At 27.2% G+C, this 18,268-nt stretch overlaps 1 protein-coding gene across 3 annotated transcripts in view; it reads left to right on the top strand.

Annotated features, from left to right (window-relative positions):
- LOC113549416 (high affinity cAMP-specific 3',5'-cyclic phosphodiesterase 7A-like) overlaps positions 1-18,268 on the top strand; it is a 110,154-nt gene that overhangs the window by 8,696 nt on the left and 83,190 nt on the right. The window contains exon 1 of one of the 3 annotated variants that reach the window (XM_026950698.1): positions 6,892-6,960. The exons of 1 other annotated variant lie outside the window; for it this stretch is intronic. Coding sequence is in view for 1 of the 2 variants with exons in the window: in XM_028188582.1 (XP_028044383.1) it covers positions 15,275-15,352 (78 nt within the window). In the remaining variant the exon portion in view is untranslated. Of the gene's footprint in view, positions 1-6,891; positions 6,961-15,210; positions 15,353-18,268 lie in introns of those variants that run through there. One more of the 3 variants, XM_028188582.1, reaches the window with a different exon arrangement.

Here is an 18,268-nt window from a genome sequence, read left to right as displayed (position 1 = left end):
TGAAAATATAATATAAGATCCACATAAGTGGTTCTTATACCTGTATAAAAATATTAAGTATAATTTATATGCATTTAAAATTAGAATTTTGACTAAATTTGTCAAAATTACAAATATTTGCAATCTATTTAGTAGTATTTAAAATTCATAAAATCTTCAATTTTTAAATCTTTGAAATAAAAACTAAATAAAAAATCTAAATAGTTTATATTGGGATAAAAAAATTTAAAAAAATAAATGAAAACAGTTCTTTTTATAGATATTTAAAGTTAAAATTTGGATGAATTTACATACTTAAGTGATGAATAATAATATATGTTCATTATTTCATTTTAATTTAAAAATATTAGTCCTAGGGAATTAAAATTTTACATAATATGAATTTTACTTTATGCAAGCGATAAGGTCACATAAAAATAATATGTAGATATTGTATCTATACTTATACCATAAACCTTTTTACATTATTTGCATTTTTGACCTAAAAGTTTCAACTACCTAGTTATAATTTTATTTTTACCAAAAATCACAGAAGTTAAATATCGGAGTATATGTTCTACTAGTAAATGTACCCACACACATTATTAAAAAAGTTCTTGGATTCATCGATCAAAATTTAAGATTAACTCAACTAAAAATCAAACTTTAATTAATTTGGGCAGATTTCTCAGTGAAATTTTGCGAGTCGTAACATATTTTTAAACTTACTTATTTAAAGTTCTAAGTAGGTATATGCTTGTATAACGTAAACGTATATTCCAAAAAAAAAAAAATGACACATGATATAAGGTTGATCAAAGTAAAAAATATTTCGATATATTAAGAAAACTAAATGTAGTCATTTATAATTTATATAGCTCGTTTACAAAGTACGCTTTGCACCACAATGGTTTATTAATTAGTGTTAGAATGTGACGTTTTGGCTTCTCTAATTAATTTTAGAAGAACAGCACTTGTCAGTGTTTAGTCATGCTTTACCTATTCTTCATTCAACGATGAAAACCTTTGAATGGGTATACCATAGGTCCAATGTTTAATAATAATTAAAGCTAATTGTTACTCTATTCTTTTCTAAGCAAAACATACATTATTTTTAGGTATTGAAAAAGTTCTGCTTCATAAAATGCTGAATAGAATGTTATGTTTAATGAAGATTGGACTTTATAATTTATGTTCAAGACGCTTTTTCTGTGTTCGGCATTATGAAAAAATTAGGTAATATTACCAACAATATTATTTATTTAGTATTCTAATATTGTACCTCAGAATAGATACATTTAAATTTATTTATATTAAATTAAAATAAATTTTTAGTTACGCAATATTTATACCCGAAATTTATCTATTATTTTGCATCAAACAACAAACAGTAATGGTAAAAATATAATGTTAGTGTTTGGTACACCTATCAATAAAAATATATTTATATTAAACAATAAATTGTGTAGGTATATTCAACTAATGTTTTGAACGGTAAAACATGATTGAGTATAGACTATTTTATGTTATATTGCCACATTCACGTTGCCGAAATTTTTGTAATTAATTATTTTCAAGTATTATTAGACCAGTTTTTATGATACCAAACTTAAAAGAGTTAAGAGCCATGGCTGAGCCTTACAGTATTATCGAATATGTTATTACTTATTAATAATATTAATTAAAATAAATAATTTTGTTTATAAAATAAAATTAAAGTTATTTGTTATCGACTAATTTTAAAATTATAAAAAATAACGTTTATCTATTATTTTTATTTAAGTTAAATTAGAAATAGATAACAAGGTATATAGATTTAATTTATTATTATTATTTCTGTAATTTTAATTTATCGATAGACAGTAATCAGTGAGCCTGAATATTTTATTATTATTATGAAACAGGTAAATTAACATATCAACAATACCTATACGTTGCATACGACCATAAAATCCTAATAATTCATACCATATACTTTTATTACCGTAATTATTTAAATTAATATTTGTTGTATAATATAACTTACAATTTCAAATAGAAACATCGCAGTTTTTTATGCTCAATTGTGTAGTTTTTCTTTTGTATTAGTATATCCTTTGATAAGTCGACAAATTTGCTCAATCATGTCGTAAAAAACGTATTTTATGTTCAATCGTGTCATAGCCGTTTTGAAATGCTATAAAGTTTCTGAGAATTGATATGAATTGAAAAATGATATTGATGTACTTAAGTAGCTAGTAAACCCTTATTACCGTGGTTGTAAAATTATTAGTTTTATGGTTTATTGTATAGAACATTGGATAATGGACATTTTTTTAAGACTAATATTAGTTACATTTAAACGGTTCTCTAAATAATATACTAAATTATAATTTGTAAAATCTTTAAAAGTTTAGTTTGGTTAGATTTTTACCAATGTTGGTATTTTATTTAATAAGTGTATTATACGAAAGTACGTATTTATATTTAAACTTTTTAATTTGAAATAATCAATACGAAACATTAAAGAATTGATTAATTAAATATTTTATATTCAGCTTTTTTGTTAATATTGTGGGTTCTTTTTGTAAGTATTTGATATAAAATAATAATAACTTATTATGTATTTAAATGCATAAATATTAATATAATTCGCTTAAGAGAAGTAAATTGTAGTAAATTAGGTAGTAAATAATTTAACTAATTCATTTTTTTTGTTTTAGTTAAGCTGGGTAGGTATCTTATACAGAAAAAATTTCTTTTAACCACCACTTTATAGATGTGGTATTATTTATTTATATAATATTATTAATAATTGACTTCTGAATTTTAATTTTCTAAGGTTTTGTAATGAGTTGCTAACTTTTGATTTTCAATTGGACTTTAACTAAATTTAAATTAAATATATAACATTTTATTCATTATAAGTATTACATTTTTATCAATGTAATTAATAGCTAAAACTAAACGTTGTTCTATAACATGTTTTCATATCACGGATTATATTTATTTTGTTATAAATTTTATTAAATTAGGTATGAATGGTGTGTTATTTAAATATATTTTTTTCTCTTAAATGAATCATCTTATAGATTGTAAATCACCTACAAATAAATACATTTCTTGTTAACTAAATATAAGTAAGTTGGATATAGGTATTTAACGAATTTTGCATTTACTAGTTTTGAAGAACTTTTAGAATAGGTATCCTTGAATGCATTTCCCTTAAAAAAGCATATATCGTTCAGATTTGCTCTAAAACCAACCACAAACTTTCATACTCCGTTTAAAATGTCAAACTAAATAACTCTATTTAAGTTCATACTTTGTTAGCTATACTTAGTAAATATATGTTTTCGTAAATTAATATAAACTGCGATCGTTTGTACGTTCCTCCACTTAGTATATATTGAAATATGTTAAATCAATCCTGTAGTACAAATACATAACTTTACAAGTAATCAATAATATGCTATAACTGTAATGTTAAATTCAAATTTTATTGAATTAGTAACTTTAAGAAGTTAACTTTTACATGCAAAATTATTATAAGTATAATTTAATAATATACTAGCTATGTATTTAATATATTCATACGATATATATATATTATGCATCATAGGTACATATAATGATATCACGAAGAAGAAATATTTGCTAGTCTATTATTATACACATGCATTGAAGTGTTGTGTCGTATAATAACAATGGTTATCAATGAATTCGTTATTATTCTCGAGATCTCGACAACTGAACTTCGGTCTAATAACATTCATTGACGTATAGTGTGTGTTTGACATGTGTGGCTTATACATATGCGATAATTGGTTCATTCAAATGGTAACACTATGTGCGTAAATTACAAATATTGTGTTGACGAAATTTACGGAATTATGTACCTAATACCTAATACTTATCGTGAAAAAAAAATAGCGATCGGAGAACGTGCTGCGCGGCGTAGGAATATGATGGGACAGGACCTAGCGGCGCAGAGTTCTATAGGCGAGGCGAGGACATTCATCCTTGTATACAAGTTGCAGACCATCAAAGGCGTTTGTGGGTGGAGCGGAGGGCAGGTCGGGTCTTTAGCGACGGCGGTGGTGTCGTGTCCCGGCTGATCGATAAAGGCTGCGCACCAAATCATCATGAATAAGGCTGCTACCGCCACCACAGCCTCCGTTGTTGATTATCTCTTTCTACGTTTGTGTGCGTATCAGACGTCCGCGAAGTACATAGCTTTTGTCAAACTGAAAAGCCACATGTATATCCTATTCTCATTCTCCGTCGATTTTTATTCGTTTACAGCGGCCACCAAATTTGCCTTTTTTCGTTGTCATCGCGCATCGCCCCAACCAACGATTAAAGTTTTTGCGAATTCTATCAACAGTAAACTTTAAACACACTTCTATACTGCCACCACCGTCATTGAGTTTTAGTTTCTTGATTGTAATTAAATAGTAGGTTTTACCAAACTAGTACAAAATTGCATAACGTATATACTTCAATATCAAGTATATATACAGTTTTATACTCATAATTGTCATATTCGTTTTACTCTTAAGTCTTTTCCTATGTATGCGTTCGTTAACGCTGCTGATGACTGAAAACGTTTTGTAAAATAGTTTTTCAGTTATCGTTGGCTATACATCATATATATATAATACTATGATGTATTTATAATATCTTGAATGACGTACTTTATTACTGCACGTATACTTGTTAGTCATATGTGATGGTTTTGATACTCGTTTCTTGTATTATTGACTCGTTGATGTTTGCTGTTCTTGAGAGCGGAGTCGTGGAGAACGGTGGATATTGAGATGAATTGAGCTGTATTTATTTTATAATACTTTAAAAATAAATAAATAAAGTGATGGGTTTTGTATTTAAATATAATGCAATTGAATGAAAAAAGCGAAAGAATTAGTTGATATAGGTAAATTAAATATTTTGAAAAACTTCTCTTTTTATTTTAATTTTTAGCAATGAAAATTTTGAATTTAGGACCAAGTTTTATAGGTAAAATTGAATTTAAAAAACATGTTGTATTGCACATGCGCGTGCCTAATGTTTTAACATTTTCACTAAATGTGTATTTTCAGGGTACTTGTTTCTAAGTTCTCTAAAAACTCATATCAATATAAAGTTATCCGTCCAAAATATTTAGTCTTACCTGAAATCGTGATTATACTGTATAGTGTATACCCTTATGGCCTTATATATATTTTTTTGTATAATAAGTCACTAATATATAAATAAATAAATTAATTACAGTGAAATGGATATTTATACTTTAAAGTCATTTACCTACCTGCTTCAATTAATATTTTAAATATTTTTATGCTTATTTTTTTTGTCATGTCAACATACGTAATAACAGTTTTATATTATAGTCTGAGCTTGTATTGACTTTTGTTGGAACTTTTATAGTTTTTTTTTTTTTTTACTTACGTAAAATTATTTTTTTTCATTTTTAATATCTATAAATATTTATAACATAATAATAAATTATGCTTATCTACATAATAAAAAAATCTTTCTTTAATATGCTCCTTTAAAAAAATATCGATATCACTACGTAATTTAATTTTTCCTAAAACTTAAAAATAACATAATTTTATTTAGTTATAGCAATACATTATGTACACACACTGTTTTCATGTACAATACTTTTTTCAAATTTAGTTTTATTACAGTTTTGTTTGATTTTACTGAATATTAGTTTAATATTGTTGTTACTGTTAATTTTTGATTATTTCACTTATCTTAACATTTTTTTCAGTATAGTTTTTCTTTGTTTTTCTTCATAATAACATAGAACTGTTATTCTAGTCTGCTAAAACTACTGAAATACGCACTTATTATTTGTTAGTTTTTTTTTTTTTAGGAAATAATGCGTTTGAATGACTCAGAACTATCTTTAATAAATCTTATTTGTTACTTATTCAACTACAGTTCAAAAAGTAAATATTGTAACGACTCGGTTGATATAACTATAATCGCTCTTAAGACTAACAGTACATCCAGAGATCTATTTTTATGTTATTTTTTTTTTCATTTTCATTTAACACGAATATACCTACCTAATAGGTACATCTATTATTGTCCTTAGTTTATATATTAAGCTGTCTTTTTTATTATATTTAACTAATATGTTATAAATTTAATAATATATATTCATCATATAACTTTTTTATTACAATGCTATTGTTGAAGTTTGTTTTGATTTAAAAGTGCATTAAGAAAAAAAATATTTTATTAAACTGTATTAAAGTACTTAGTTGTGTAATATATTTATGTGTACCTGAAAATAAGGTTTATAACTACAATGCATGCATTTTATCCAAGAAAGTTTTTATTTGAAGCTCAGTTTATCTAGCACAAATGAGTTATATAGAGTGTAATAAGAAACCGATATTTTGGTATTACTGAAAATATAATTTCGTATTATTTTCATTTTTGTATGGATTTGTTGCCGTGTTTCGCCTATTTGCTTTGAAATTCTCTTAAATAAACATAAGAAATGTTCAGTTTATTTATTGATTTGATAATGCTATAAAATTATACTAATATATATATATACACATATTCAACTGAAATTTGTGATAGGTAGAGGTATATTTTTAAAATACTAATAAATATAGTAAAATAGTTTGTACATGTATACATGTATACATTATATTTATATATTACATACAGTAAGTAAATTACATATAAGGTATTAAAGTAAATATTTTGTTGATTGACCAAAACATGTTTATCTGTTGATACTATATTTATATATATATAGTTATATATATTCAAATATGGCAAATCCCACACAGGAAGCTATTTAGTCAGCCATAAAGATTATTATTATCATAATTATATAAATTTTACATATATATGGATTATTTAGTGCAATATGTTCATGTGTTTGTGAATGTTTGACAGATTTACATCCTTCGCAATACATCGGTTTTGATCTATATTTAACCCTTTGGAAAGGTATCACTAATTTAAGTAAGTATACATACCATTTAAATGTACTAAAATATATTTGTCTTTATCTAATTTTGAGGAACAGAGTATAAAAAAAAAAATTATAATAATTAAATATTCGTTCTTTATAATGTGTTTTTGAAAAACACACACACACACACACACACACACACACACACACACATATATATATATATATATATATATGTGTGTTTTATAATTATTTAAATTTTTAATTCTCATTATGCTTGAGCTAATTATATTCATACAAAATGTACTCAGAGGATAATGTCTTTATTACCTATGTATAAAGTAATATTAATTAACAAAAAGATTTCTGAAGTTTAGTGTATTTAAAATTTAAATCCATGCGATATTTTTCTATACGTAGACAATTATTTATTTTATATTTTTATATATGTACTAGTTATATGATTGTAAAAGTTTATTTTTCTTTTCTGTGAGTTTTGTTGTTAAAGCATCGAAGAAACATATTAAATGTCATAAGTACATCAAATTTCCATCTCCTTTACAAACGTATAAGTGAAATCAAACTTAGCTTTGAATCGGATTGGTGGTTATTTCGTTTGGGTAACTATCATCTTATCATGTTGTATAACTTTGATACTTATCACATATTTAATGCGTATGATTACAAATTTACAAATTCAAAAGTGTTTAATATTTGTTTAGGTTTGTATGCTGTGTTTGATGTATATCAGTATATACCTATGTGATTAGTTTTACGACCTAATATTGTGTCTATATATAATGAGTTATTAATATATTAATAAATATTTTTACATTAAGTTTATTGTGTTTTAATCCAGATTAACTCTAGAATCTTCTAAAAAGACATTTTTACTATATTTTAATTTTTTTTATGTATTAATCGATATTTTAAAAAGTTAGCATTACGTTTTAATATATTTTCTTAAACTCAATTTTTATACATCGTATGTTGATAATAGTATATATAAAATATGACGTTCCTATTTTAAAAAAATTAGGCTTTATGTATCAACTTACAAGTACCTACATAATTTTTGCTAATACATTTTTAAAGGTTTAAAAAAGATATTCTTTTTACATTATATGGCTATTTAAAACTTTCTTATGTATGATTTTTAAGAAGAAGGCTAATAGTTAATTATTTAAAGTTTAAACACTAAGTTTCCTTTTAACGAATTGTTTTTCAAATTTTTGAAGAAAAAGCGTTGGTTTTCTACAAGTATTTTTATTTTTATTTTCGAATAAATTTCATTAATATATATTTCCATTCGTACAAAATTTCATATTTTTAGATTTATTAATCTTTATTAAGTTGTTGTTTAGTAGTTGGTTAAAATGTTGTATAATGCATACCAGCACGTTGAGATATTATAACCTTTTAAATTAAATATTACCTATGATATAGTATATTTAATAACAAATAAATACATTTAAATAATTTTATAAATTTATTATCTGTATTTGTATCATTTACATTAGAAAGATTCTATTCTTCATTTATTGATTTATAAGGAATCCCAATCTCAATTTCTATAGAAAACAAATTTTTTGGTTTAATTATGTTTGACTGAAATCAAAAAGTGAAATTTTCAATAGCTGATTACATTTACTTAAATATACGATTCAAATTTAGGGCTGTGTAAAGCTATCCAAAATACAGTATTACCAATATGAAATTTTTAATCGATTTTTCTTTACACGGGAATGATAATTATAAATATACATTTTGTATATCTAACTTTATAAAATCTTCCTTAACTTTAAAATCACTACAGTTAATCGACCAACTACCAACAAGTTTAATTTATACAATCTTATTATTCTACACTTCAACCAAAAATAAAGTCCTATATTTTGCAGAGATCTACTAAACTAAAATAATATAATTATATATGATCACAATGGCGGGTGGTACATGTGTATTCTGTTAATTAAACTGAAAATACAGATTGTTAATACAGTTTTATTGAATAAAATAAAATTTATTTTGTATATTATTTCTTTTATCTAGAAACCAATGTTATGACATTTTTATCCGCAGTAATAGTAGTGTTAGAATCATATTTTTATACTAAATGATAACTTCAGAATATCATTTATTTATAGTTTTTTATTTCGTTCATTAAATTTTTTATTAATCCATATTTTTTTAAAATTTAAATTCTTTTTTTATAATGGATTATACAGTATACTTAATGATTTTTATTATTTAATATTTTATTTCATTTAAAATATTATACCAACATGTTGAATTATATAACCTACTATGAAGTTACTTAATATTGTACAAGTTTAATACACTTTAACACCTATACTGAACAAATCGTTGCTAATAGCGGTAGACAGTAGTGGTGGATTTTATATAGTTTTTCATAACTTTGATTCGTACACACCCAATGATTTTATATTAAAATTCGTATAAAAAGCAACTTGTAAACTGGTTTCAGATTTCTAGTCTTTTGTGCTGTATTAATTTCCGCTTTAGAAGTCTTCCTTTTTTGTTGGCCTATTCGTATACACCGTCTCCCATTTTATTAATGTAGTATGTACTATGTACATATTATAGTCTTTGTATTACTCAATAATGTTTCATATTATATTAATATTGGATAAACAATCCCCAGCCTTGGAGTAACAGTGTGCATTGTATACCAAACTTAAGAACTGTGCATAACCTCGAAAACAGTAATGGATAATTATTATTCGGACATAATATGTATTCGTGTTGTGTACCGATATGTTGTGTATTTCAGTGAAATCAATACGAGTATTAAAAATTGAACAGGACTATAGAATATTTGTTTTAAGTGCTTCAGTGAGTTTTCCGAGTGCGTCCCAAAATTACCTTTTCTGAGTGCGTCCGAAATAAGGTATCACCCGAATGCGTCCCAAGAAAAAAATGTCCTATTTTTTTACATAGCCCCTAGTGCGTCCCAGTTTATTTAGAGGTACCCAATTATTATCGAAGTTAAATGGAAATGCAATTTTTCCACCATTTCCATTGCTTTACAATCATAGCAATAAAAATTAAGCACCTACAAATTAATATAGTTGTAGATTTGAATGGGCATGAACGAATTGCGCTTAATAAAAGGTTTCAATATAAACAATCTAAACACTAAAATGCTTGAAAATTAAAAACTTATTTATCGATCAATTACTGGTTAAAGTGACTCGTTATAAATTTATAATATATAAAATATATTTTATAACAGTATCAGGAATTTTATGAAACGTAATTATTACGCAATAAAGTAACTTATTGAATTTGAAGAAAAAAATTATATATATATTTATTTATGTTATATTTAATATAATTTGTTGATATGACTGCGGATGCACTCGGGCTATTCAATATAATTTGCTGAAAAGACTGCGGACGCACATTGGATATCCCCATGCTTCAATTTAAACAATATATATGCAGCACATCAATAATTATTATGAGTATGTTAATAGCTAGTGATAATAAAAATAACATTAATAATAATACTTTAATACATAAATTAACTAAAAGTAAAGTAGCATATTTGATACAAAATAATAAGAAAATAATAGAAATGTTATTAATTTAGAATAGGAAGCATTGCTTGTAAATTAAATTAAAGAGAAAATTACAGGGAGATCGAGAGTTTAGGAGATGTAGGACATTTTATTATGGGGTTACTTTTCACTAAAATTGATAATAATAGCGGCACAAATAAGTCAATCTTAAGTAAAAACAACATTCAAAACACTCGAGGTTTATCCGATGTTCAAGAGGTCTATTTAAACATATCTTTATAATATTATATATATTATTTTTATTAGAAATGAGAATTAATAATGGAGAACACAATTTAGTTGTATTTTAACTTGTAGGGTTACTTAACAATTCTTTATTGTAATTATTATATGCAAATTGAAGTAATCATCATTATATACAATAATATTTAGGTATCTACTATTGTGTACAAAATGTGGTTCAAAAATCAAATTATAATATTACATAAATAATCATCAACGCAATTTTAGTAATAATTAATTAACGTTGTATTTAAGTGACCAGTCAATTTTATTAATGGATAATGTAATTAAATGTGATTTATCCATTTTAATCTATAACCTTCTGATGCTCAAATATTTTGATTTAAAGGTTTAAATTTAGGTATTTTTTCATTTTTTAGGTACCAAAATGTCTCATTTTTGTAGCATTGACACTGTTTTGTCTATATTCTATACCTATAATAAAGAAAAGTATTCGAAATATTTTTGAAGTCTTATATAATAAGGTATTATTATAGTCGTCAGTTTATGACTATTAGTTAAATTTGTCTTTGATCATATTATTCATGTTATGATGATCTTATTTAAAAAAATATATTTTTATTTATTAATGATATTAAAATATTGTTTAATGCATATAAAAATTAACAGTGTTTATTGAAATATTGTTTTCCTATTAATTTATTATTTAATGCGTTTGATATACAATAATGTATAGTTTTAACTTACAAATATATAATAATAGTTGCTACTTTATTTTTATGTTTTCCTATTTTAGAATTATTGGAATATGATAAATATAGTAGCCAGGTATACACAGTTGGCGATTTGGCATACAGTATGATATAATGCATCCATAATGTTTAATACTTATGAAATTCATTAGTTATTATTTCATTTCGGGTATTTTAAATACAATCAATGCATTTATTTTGAAGTTTAATTAAACGTACAACATAAACTATCGCACACATTAAAACTAATACGTATATTTTATATCATATATAGTGAGTATAATTAAAATAACTTGGTTTCAACACTATTTCTACTTGTTATTCTTGTACTGTATCTTATAATTATTTATTGCTTAAGAAATTACTATCATACTAATAAACTATCTATAATATTTAAAAAATATTTGTTATCTTTAGATTATGATTAGACATCTGTTACCTATAGCTTTAATGTAATATCAAATGTTTTGTTTTCACGCAAACTTAGAAGACTAGAGATTGAAGTCTAAGCTGTTCATAAAAAATTGAATATACTTTATTACAAAGATAATATAGAAAATATTTTATTGACAGTATAGTAACAAAAATTGACAGTGAGCCAAAAATCAATAAACAAATGCCAAGTTCAATTATCACCTTTTTAATTTTTTTTAATTTATATACTATTTTATTAAGTATGGTTTTAGTGGTATTTTGAAATAAATAAAAAAATGTTTAGTCTCTAGTTTTGAAATTGTATTGACATTGATATATATATATATATATATATAGATATATGTTCAATAATTGTAGAATAATAATTAAACATACCTACACAAAACATTACATTTTAAGCATTTTAATTGTAGATAATTTTTTAAAATATAATCGTTTTTGAAGTTAAGATAAATTTCAAATTGATTTTTATCTTCAAACATTAATTATGTTATCCAATTAAATTAATCATACAATTTTATTTGCATTGTAGTTTGTTACTATATAAAATATATAAAAAAAACCTAAGTTACTAGGTTTATTCGGTATACTGTATAATATACGTACACAACTGTTATATTGATTGAAAAATTGCGATGCCAGAGTGGCTAATTTGAATACTTTAAATTAAAATATTCATTCAATAATTTTATCAGAAAAATGTCTTTAAAATTCATATTTTCTACTATTCTATATTATTTATAGCTCCATGGTTAATGATTTTTAATTTTTAAAACAGTATTTTTATATCGTTCTTAACCGTAGTTTATTGTTTAGAAAAACGATGTATTTTACATTTGCTCTTAAACAATGAGACTAAGTTTTGTGCAATCTGCGCGGTTCGTTTGAGTTGTAATTTATAAATGTTAGACGTCTTTAAAATATAGCTGAAGTTTCGAGAAGACGTTTAATTTTTATTCTATTCGTTTAACGTATAAACCATAAGAGTGTTCTACATGATTCATTTGATAGCTGATCGATTCATTTTTACATATTGAAAAGTCTGATTCACACCGTACCTATAGTACGACTATAAAAGGGTTAGTTGTTACCTAATTATTATTACATGGCGGTACATAGGTACGTATTATAATGAATTTTAAGCGTTTAAACTTTTAAGTGCGTATACAACACCAATTATACAAGATCACCTCGTTATACCCTATACCACCTATACGTATTACATTTTACAAAACTGGTTTGTACTTATATATGTTACAAATAAAGTTGGCCCCGATCGCTGTATATATGTTTTCGGTTCTGCTGGTCGGGGAAACATATGTAAAAGAAATACGTCCATATTGACGTGCATAGGATTTGAACCTACGACCGGAGATTGGTGCATAGTCATTTTGAGCCACACTAGAAGACATCATATTTTAACCTTCACAAACGTTCGTCGAGCGTGCTTGTTGTGTGTACGTGTTCGAGAAAACAATGCGGTTGCGTCAAATATATTGTGTATATTAAACAAATTATCAAAAAAATTCTTGTGTTGTTATATATGGGTTCTAATGAACTGATGAAAACGAACTGTCTGACGATCGTGATTATTATGGCGTATATACATATTATATAAGTTTATAGAAAAACATGTATATCCAAGTGTAGATAGCAAGACAAAATGTTAAAAACCTTCATCAAATTTCTGAATGACATTTTCAATTATACCTATAATTAATATATATGTATATATTCATATAGCATTGTCGATGGTTACTTAGCGATAACGGTCGTCGTCAGACCAATCATGGACCCAATAATCTGCGTGTTGTTCTTAAAACGATAAGACAAATACGGCATTGTACAAGTGATAACGGTAAAATGTCTACACCGATAATATTTTGAGTTTTGAGTGGTTGCACCCGGTGTATTATACTAGAGGTTTGTGCGTTCGTCAGATACGTGGTCGCATTTTCGTAATACTTATATTGTTGAAATTTGATTTTTAATTATTATCCATTCGAGAGTTGATACTCCTGATTTATAACTATCGAAATATGTGTATTGAAATATATACTGTCCGAGTTAAGGTGTATCTCCTATATATTCGCCGAACCGTCGCGAACAGTGCACGCGGTACACGCATACCTCTCGACGTCACCGACCGGCGTGAGCGCGTGTGCTGTCCTGCACATACTCACGTGTCTGGTTTCGCGTAGAACACGTGACAGCCTGCGACGACCACCCACGCATGCTACGCGACGACGCCGGTGCGCTCTTCCGAACACCCTACAAACAATCGTTGCAGCGGCGGTCGTATGGTTCTGAATTACGTCAGTCGTCTGACATCAATTTCCCGTACGATCCGTTCTCATTGCGTGACGTTGAGGAGGTCGGAGAGAGTCGTTCACGTGTAGGTTCCGGTGGCGTGTTCGTCGAGTTTTGCGATGGGGTGAGCAGTCGAGGAGCGGTCGAGTTTAAAGGGTCGGGAAGGCGCTGGCGCGCTTGCCAGTGGCGTGTATACGTGACCCGGACGTGGCGGCGAGAGTGTGGGTGGGTGCCCGTGCGACAGGGGTGTATGCATGGAGGGGATGTGCTCCGGTGGAATCGATAATGCGTTGGCGGAGCGGCTGCATGCGGCGGCGACGGTGGTACGCCAACAGTGCATTAACCTCACTTCGCGTAAAGCGCGCGGACTCGGGGGCGTAAGGGGTTCGCGACCCGATGGCGGCGATGAACTGGGTCACCCGTGTCGTGCGTGTGTGTACACTATATATATGTACAACATATATGGTACCAACACCGATATCAATATATATATTATAATGCAACAATCGGCATTTGATTTCGTTTAAAATTTACAGATAGATCTGTGACTTGGTAATGTTTGTAATATGTCTGATATGATATCACTATTTACCCATACGCTGTCTACTCTCTGCAAGTGTTTCATTTGTACTCCATAATTATTGTTTTGATATTGCGTTCGATCTATACAGTACCTAAAACACATAAAATGACGTACACGTAGTAAAACGGTTCTTATTTCGAGTACCCGCCTACCTATATTATATATAACGTATGGTTACGCTGTATTTGTAGTAGTAGGTTAGATATACGCGTACACGTACAGCAGTGGCGGTGGTGTAGATGCGGTGAAAAGTCGTGTTCAGTGACCTATTTAGAAGCGCATGCGATCGGTTACCACCGCATGGCCCTCCCGTCACTGAGAAACCCCCGTCGGGGTGTGTTTTAAATCTACACACGCGCGGGTAAGTACGATCACTTGTACGCAAACAAACGTATACACGCGACGCACACTATTACAAACCAACACACACCGCGTTCACAAGCCGACCGTATCAGTCGGCGTTATCGCCGGAGCCGCCGCCACTGTAGCCGGCCCGATGTTTCCGTTCGCCACGTGTTTGGCCGGCTCCGGAATCGGCCGGCACCCTCGATGTGTAATTACCGTTCCTGCACAGGTCAGTACCGAAGCGTACCTAACTATATTATACTAATTAAACTAAAACCTAAATTAGGTATAGACGCATACAATATTATTCATTGCACGGTTAATCTTGTAATTTATAGGTATATTATGGAATTATGTATTTAACAGATGTTATTTCACTGTGTAACTATTTATAATTCATGCCGTGTGTTAGGTATACTGCTGTCGTGTAAATCCACAACTGCGCAGTTGCAGGTTGCATCTCATCACTCCTTCATACTCGTCATCACCCCCACATCTTAACTCGAGCGTTTGCCGAGCAACCAGTTTATCCTCGTAAAGTCAGCGGTGTTATAACTGTATAGGTTTTCGAATCTGGAACATTAGCAGTGTACTCGTATATAGGTACTATCCACAGGTTTACAATATTAATGAAAATTTTACTTTTTCGTTGGTCTAGAATATCATTTTTTACTTAACCAAGACAATTTTTTTTTAAAGTCCAAATAATATAGGAATCATACATATTTGGTATTCATTAAGTAAGAATATGCAATTTCCTAATCAAAAATTAAATTATTTATAATTTCTTATAGTTTTTATAAAAACGTATATCGTAATTACTTACACTACGTTTTTTTGGGCTTAATTATACAATATAACAGTGGCGTAGCCAAAGAGAGAGCTGAGGGGGCAGCAACCCCCCGGAAATATCAAGAAAATTTAAAAATTATTTTAATTTTTAATGGTCTATGAAAATCGCTACAAAAATCTTAAATTGTACTTCACAAAAATTGATCAGCCCTCTCCGAAAAAAATCCTGGCATTTTGCTATAGGAATATGTTTTTCGAAACAATAATCCTCGTTATCTTATTGAATTTGATTTTGGTTGTGCTTATAATTTTATTTAATTAATGTTATATTGTGCAAATACATGTAATTAAGCGCATAATAGTACACCGTACAATAATTCAATTTTAAGTTTGTATAAATTATAAAACGTTATGTGTGATATAATCGTTATATTTGTTTGTATAGTGTTTTTGTACTAAAATATTATTCTGTTTTGTTCTTTCTTTTTTGTTTAGTGTAATAACTTGATTTAAAACTTCAGGCGAAAACAGTTTTATTGTTTATTTTACGTTTATTTGGAGACCTTTTTTGTTAAATAGGTATGTACATCTGTATGAATAATATTAAGAGTATTTATTCTTTCTTTTATCTTTTAAAATTCAAGTTATTATTATTATTTTTGTTTTTGTAAAACAGATCGGATAATAAAATAAAAAAACAGTATAAATAAGTTTATTTTTTCATTACTATTTTTGTTTTCCATTTCTGTACACGCTAGGTGGTATTGATTAATTTTTTTTTTTATAATGAATGAAACATTTGATTATTCTAAATATGTTTTTTTTTACGAGATTACATTATTATAAATTCATATTTTGAACAATTTGATTGGTAGTCATTCATGGTTTATAAAAATTAATTGTATTTCCAAACATCTATTTGTGTATGATAGAATGTAGCACTTAATTGCACTTAAGATTATCATACTTAGTAGCATAAAAATGTTTACAAAATTCTATTAGGTGTATAAAAAATGAAATTTATTTATTCTTGAAACAAGAAGATTCATTTACATTTACTTACAGCAAAAATATATCAAACCAAGTTACTCGAGTAAATAAACATTAAATATTTTTTATTATTCAATGACATACCTAATAGAAAGTATTGAGCTCGAGAAAGACAATTTTAATAGACTTTTATAATAAAGAATATTGTTTTTGTTATTAAATTTATTGTAATTTATTTAGCAGATTTTTTTCTCCAAAAATAAAAATAATTTTTTTTTATAACTTCTTATAATAAAGTATTTTCATATAAAAATATTTTATTTTCTGAGATATCATTGGAAAAATTCTTATTTCTAAAAATATATTGAATATTTTTTTATGAAAAATATGTATGTCTATTACAAAAAGCTTTACAAAATTAGTACTAGTTTATTACTAAATTATTTAAAATGAATAATACATATATTTTTAATCAAAATCATTTGTGTTATATACCTATTCGTTATAGAGTTATGAATCGCTTAAATAAGCGGATAATATATATATATATATATATATATTTATGTAATAAGTGATGACATTATTCAGAAATTAAAACTAATACTGAAAAATAAAGTTGTGTTTTAGAATTTTTGTCCCAAAGATATATATTTTTTTAAGGTGTTATTTGTTCAATGCTTATACATATAGTATTTACTTGATAATAATTCTCATGGTGAAATAATAATAATTTTATTCTCCTTTGGTCCAAGAAGTATATTTAAATCTACTATACATTAGTAATTCAGTAGAAATACTACAACAGAAACGTGTTGCTTTTATGTCCCATGCAACGTCAATATTTTTAGCTTGCCTTTATATTAGGTATTTATCTTAGGATAGGAATTCTAATTTTAGGACATACGGCTGTAGTAGCTGGCAATTACATTTTAATCCATGAGGAATGGGCTATAATCTATTATAAATTTATAACCATGCTGTTATACTATCGTAATGTCGTAAAAAATTAACACTGCATACACAAATAATCCGTAAGGCGTACACACACACACGCTATGTTTATGCGGTGCGTTCTACGGACCAACGGATGACCTATAGTATCTATACATTCAAGCGATTGTGTTTGCTTCACCGCCTTCAGAGACGAGAACTAGAAACTATTCCATGACGTTGATTGTTATATCGTTGTCCTAGCGTGTAATGAGATTTTGCATTACTGTCACCGGGGAATTATAATCCAGCGTGCGTATTTTATACGGTGTTTACGTATATAGTCTTTGCAGGCGGTCTTCGTAGACAATGAGTTCAGACGGGGTTAATGGTAGGTAATTTATCTGTTGTTGCTGTAGCCATTTCACTGTTA

Source organism: Rhopalosiphum maidis, chromosome 1 (assembly GCF_003676215.2).
Source record: "Rhopalosiphum maidis isolate BTI-1 chromosome 1, ASM367621v3, whole genome shotgun sequence".
Lineage (NCBI taxonomy): Eukaryota > Metazoa > Arthropoda > Insecta > Hemiptera > Aphididae > Rhopalosiphum > Rhopalosiphum maidis.
The sequence above is the reverse complement of the archived record's forward strand: the minus strand, read 5'-3'. Positions and strand labels throughout refer to the sequence as shown.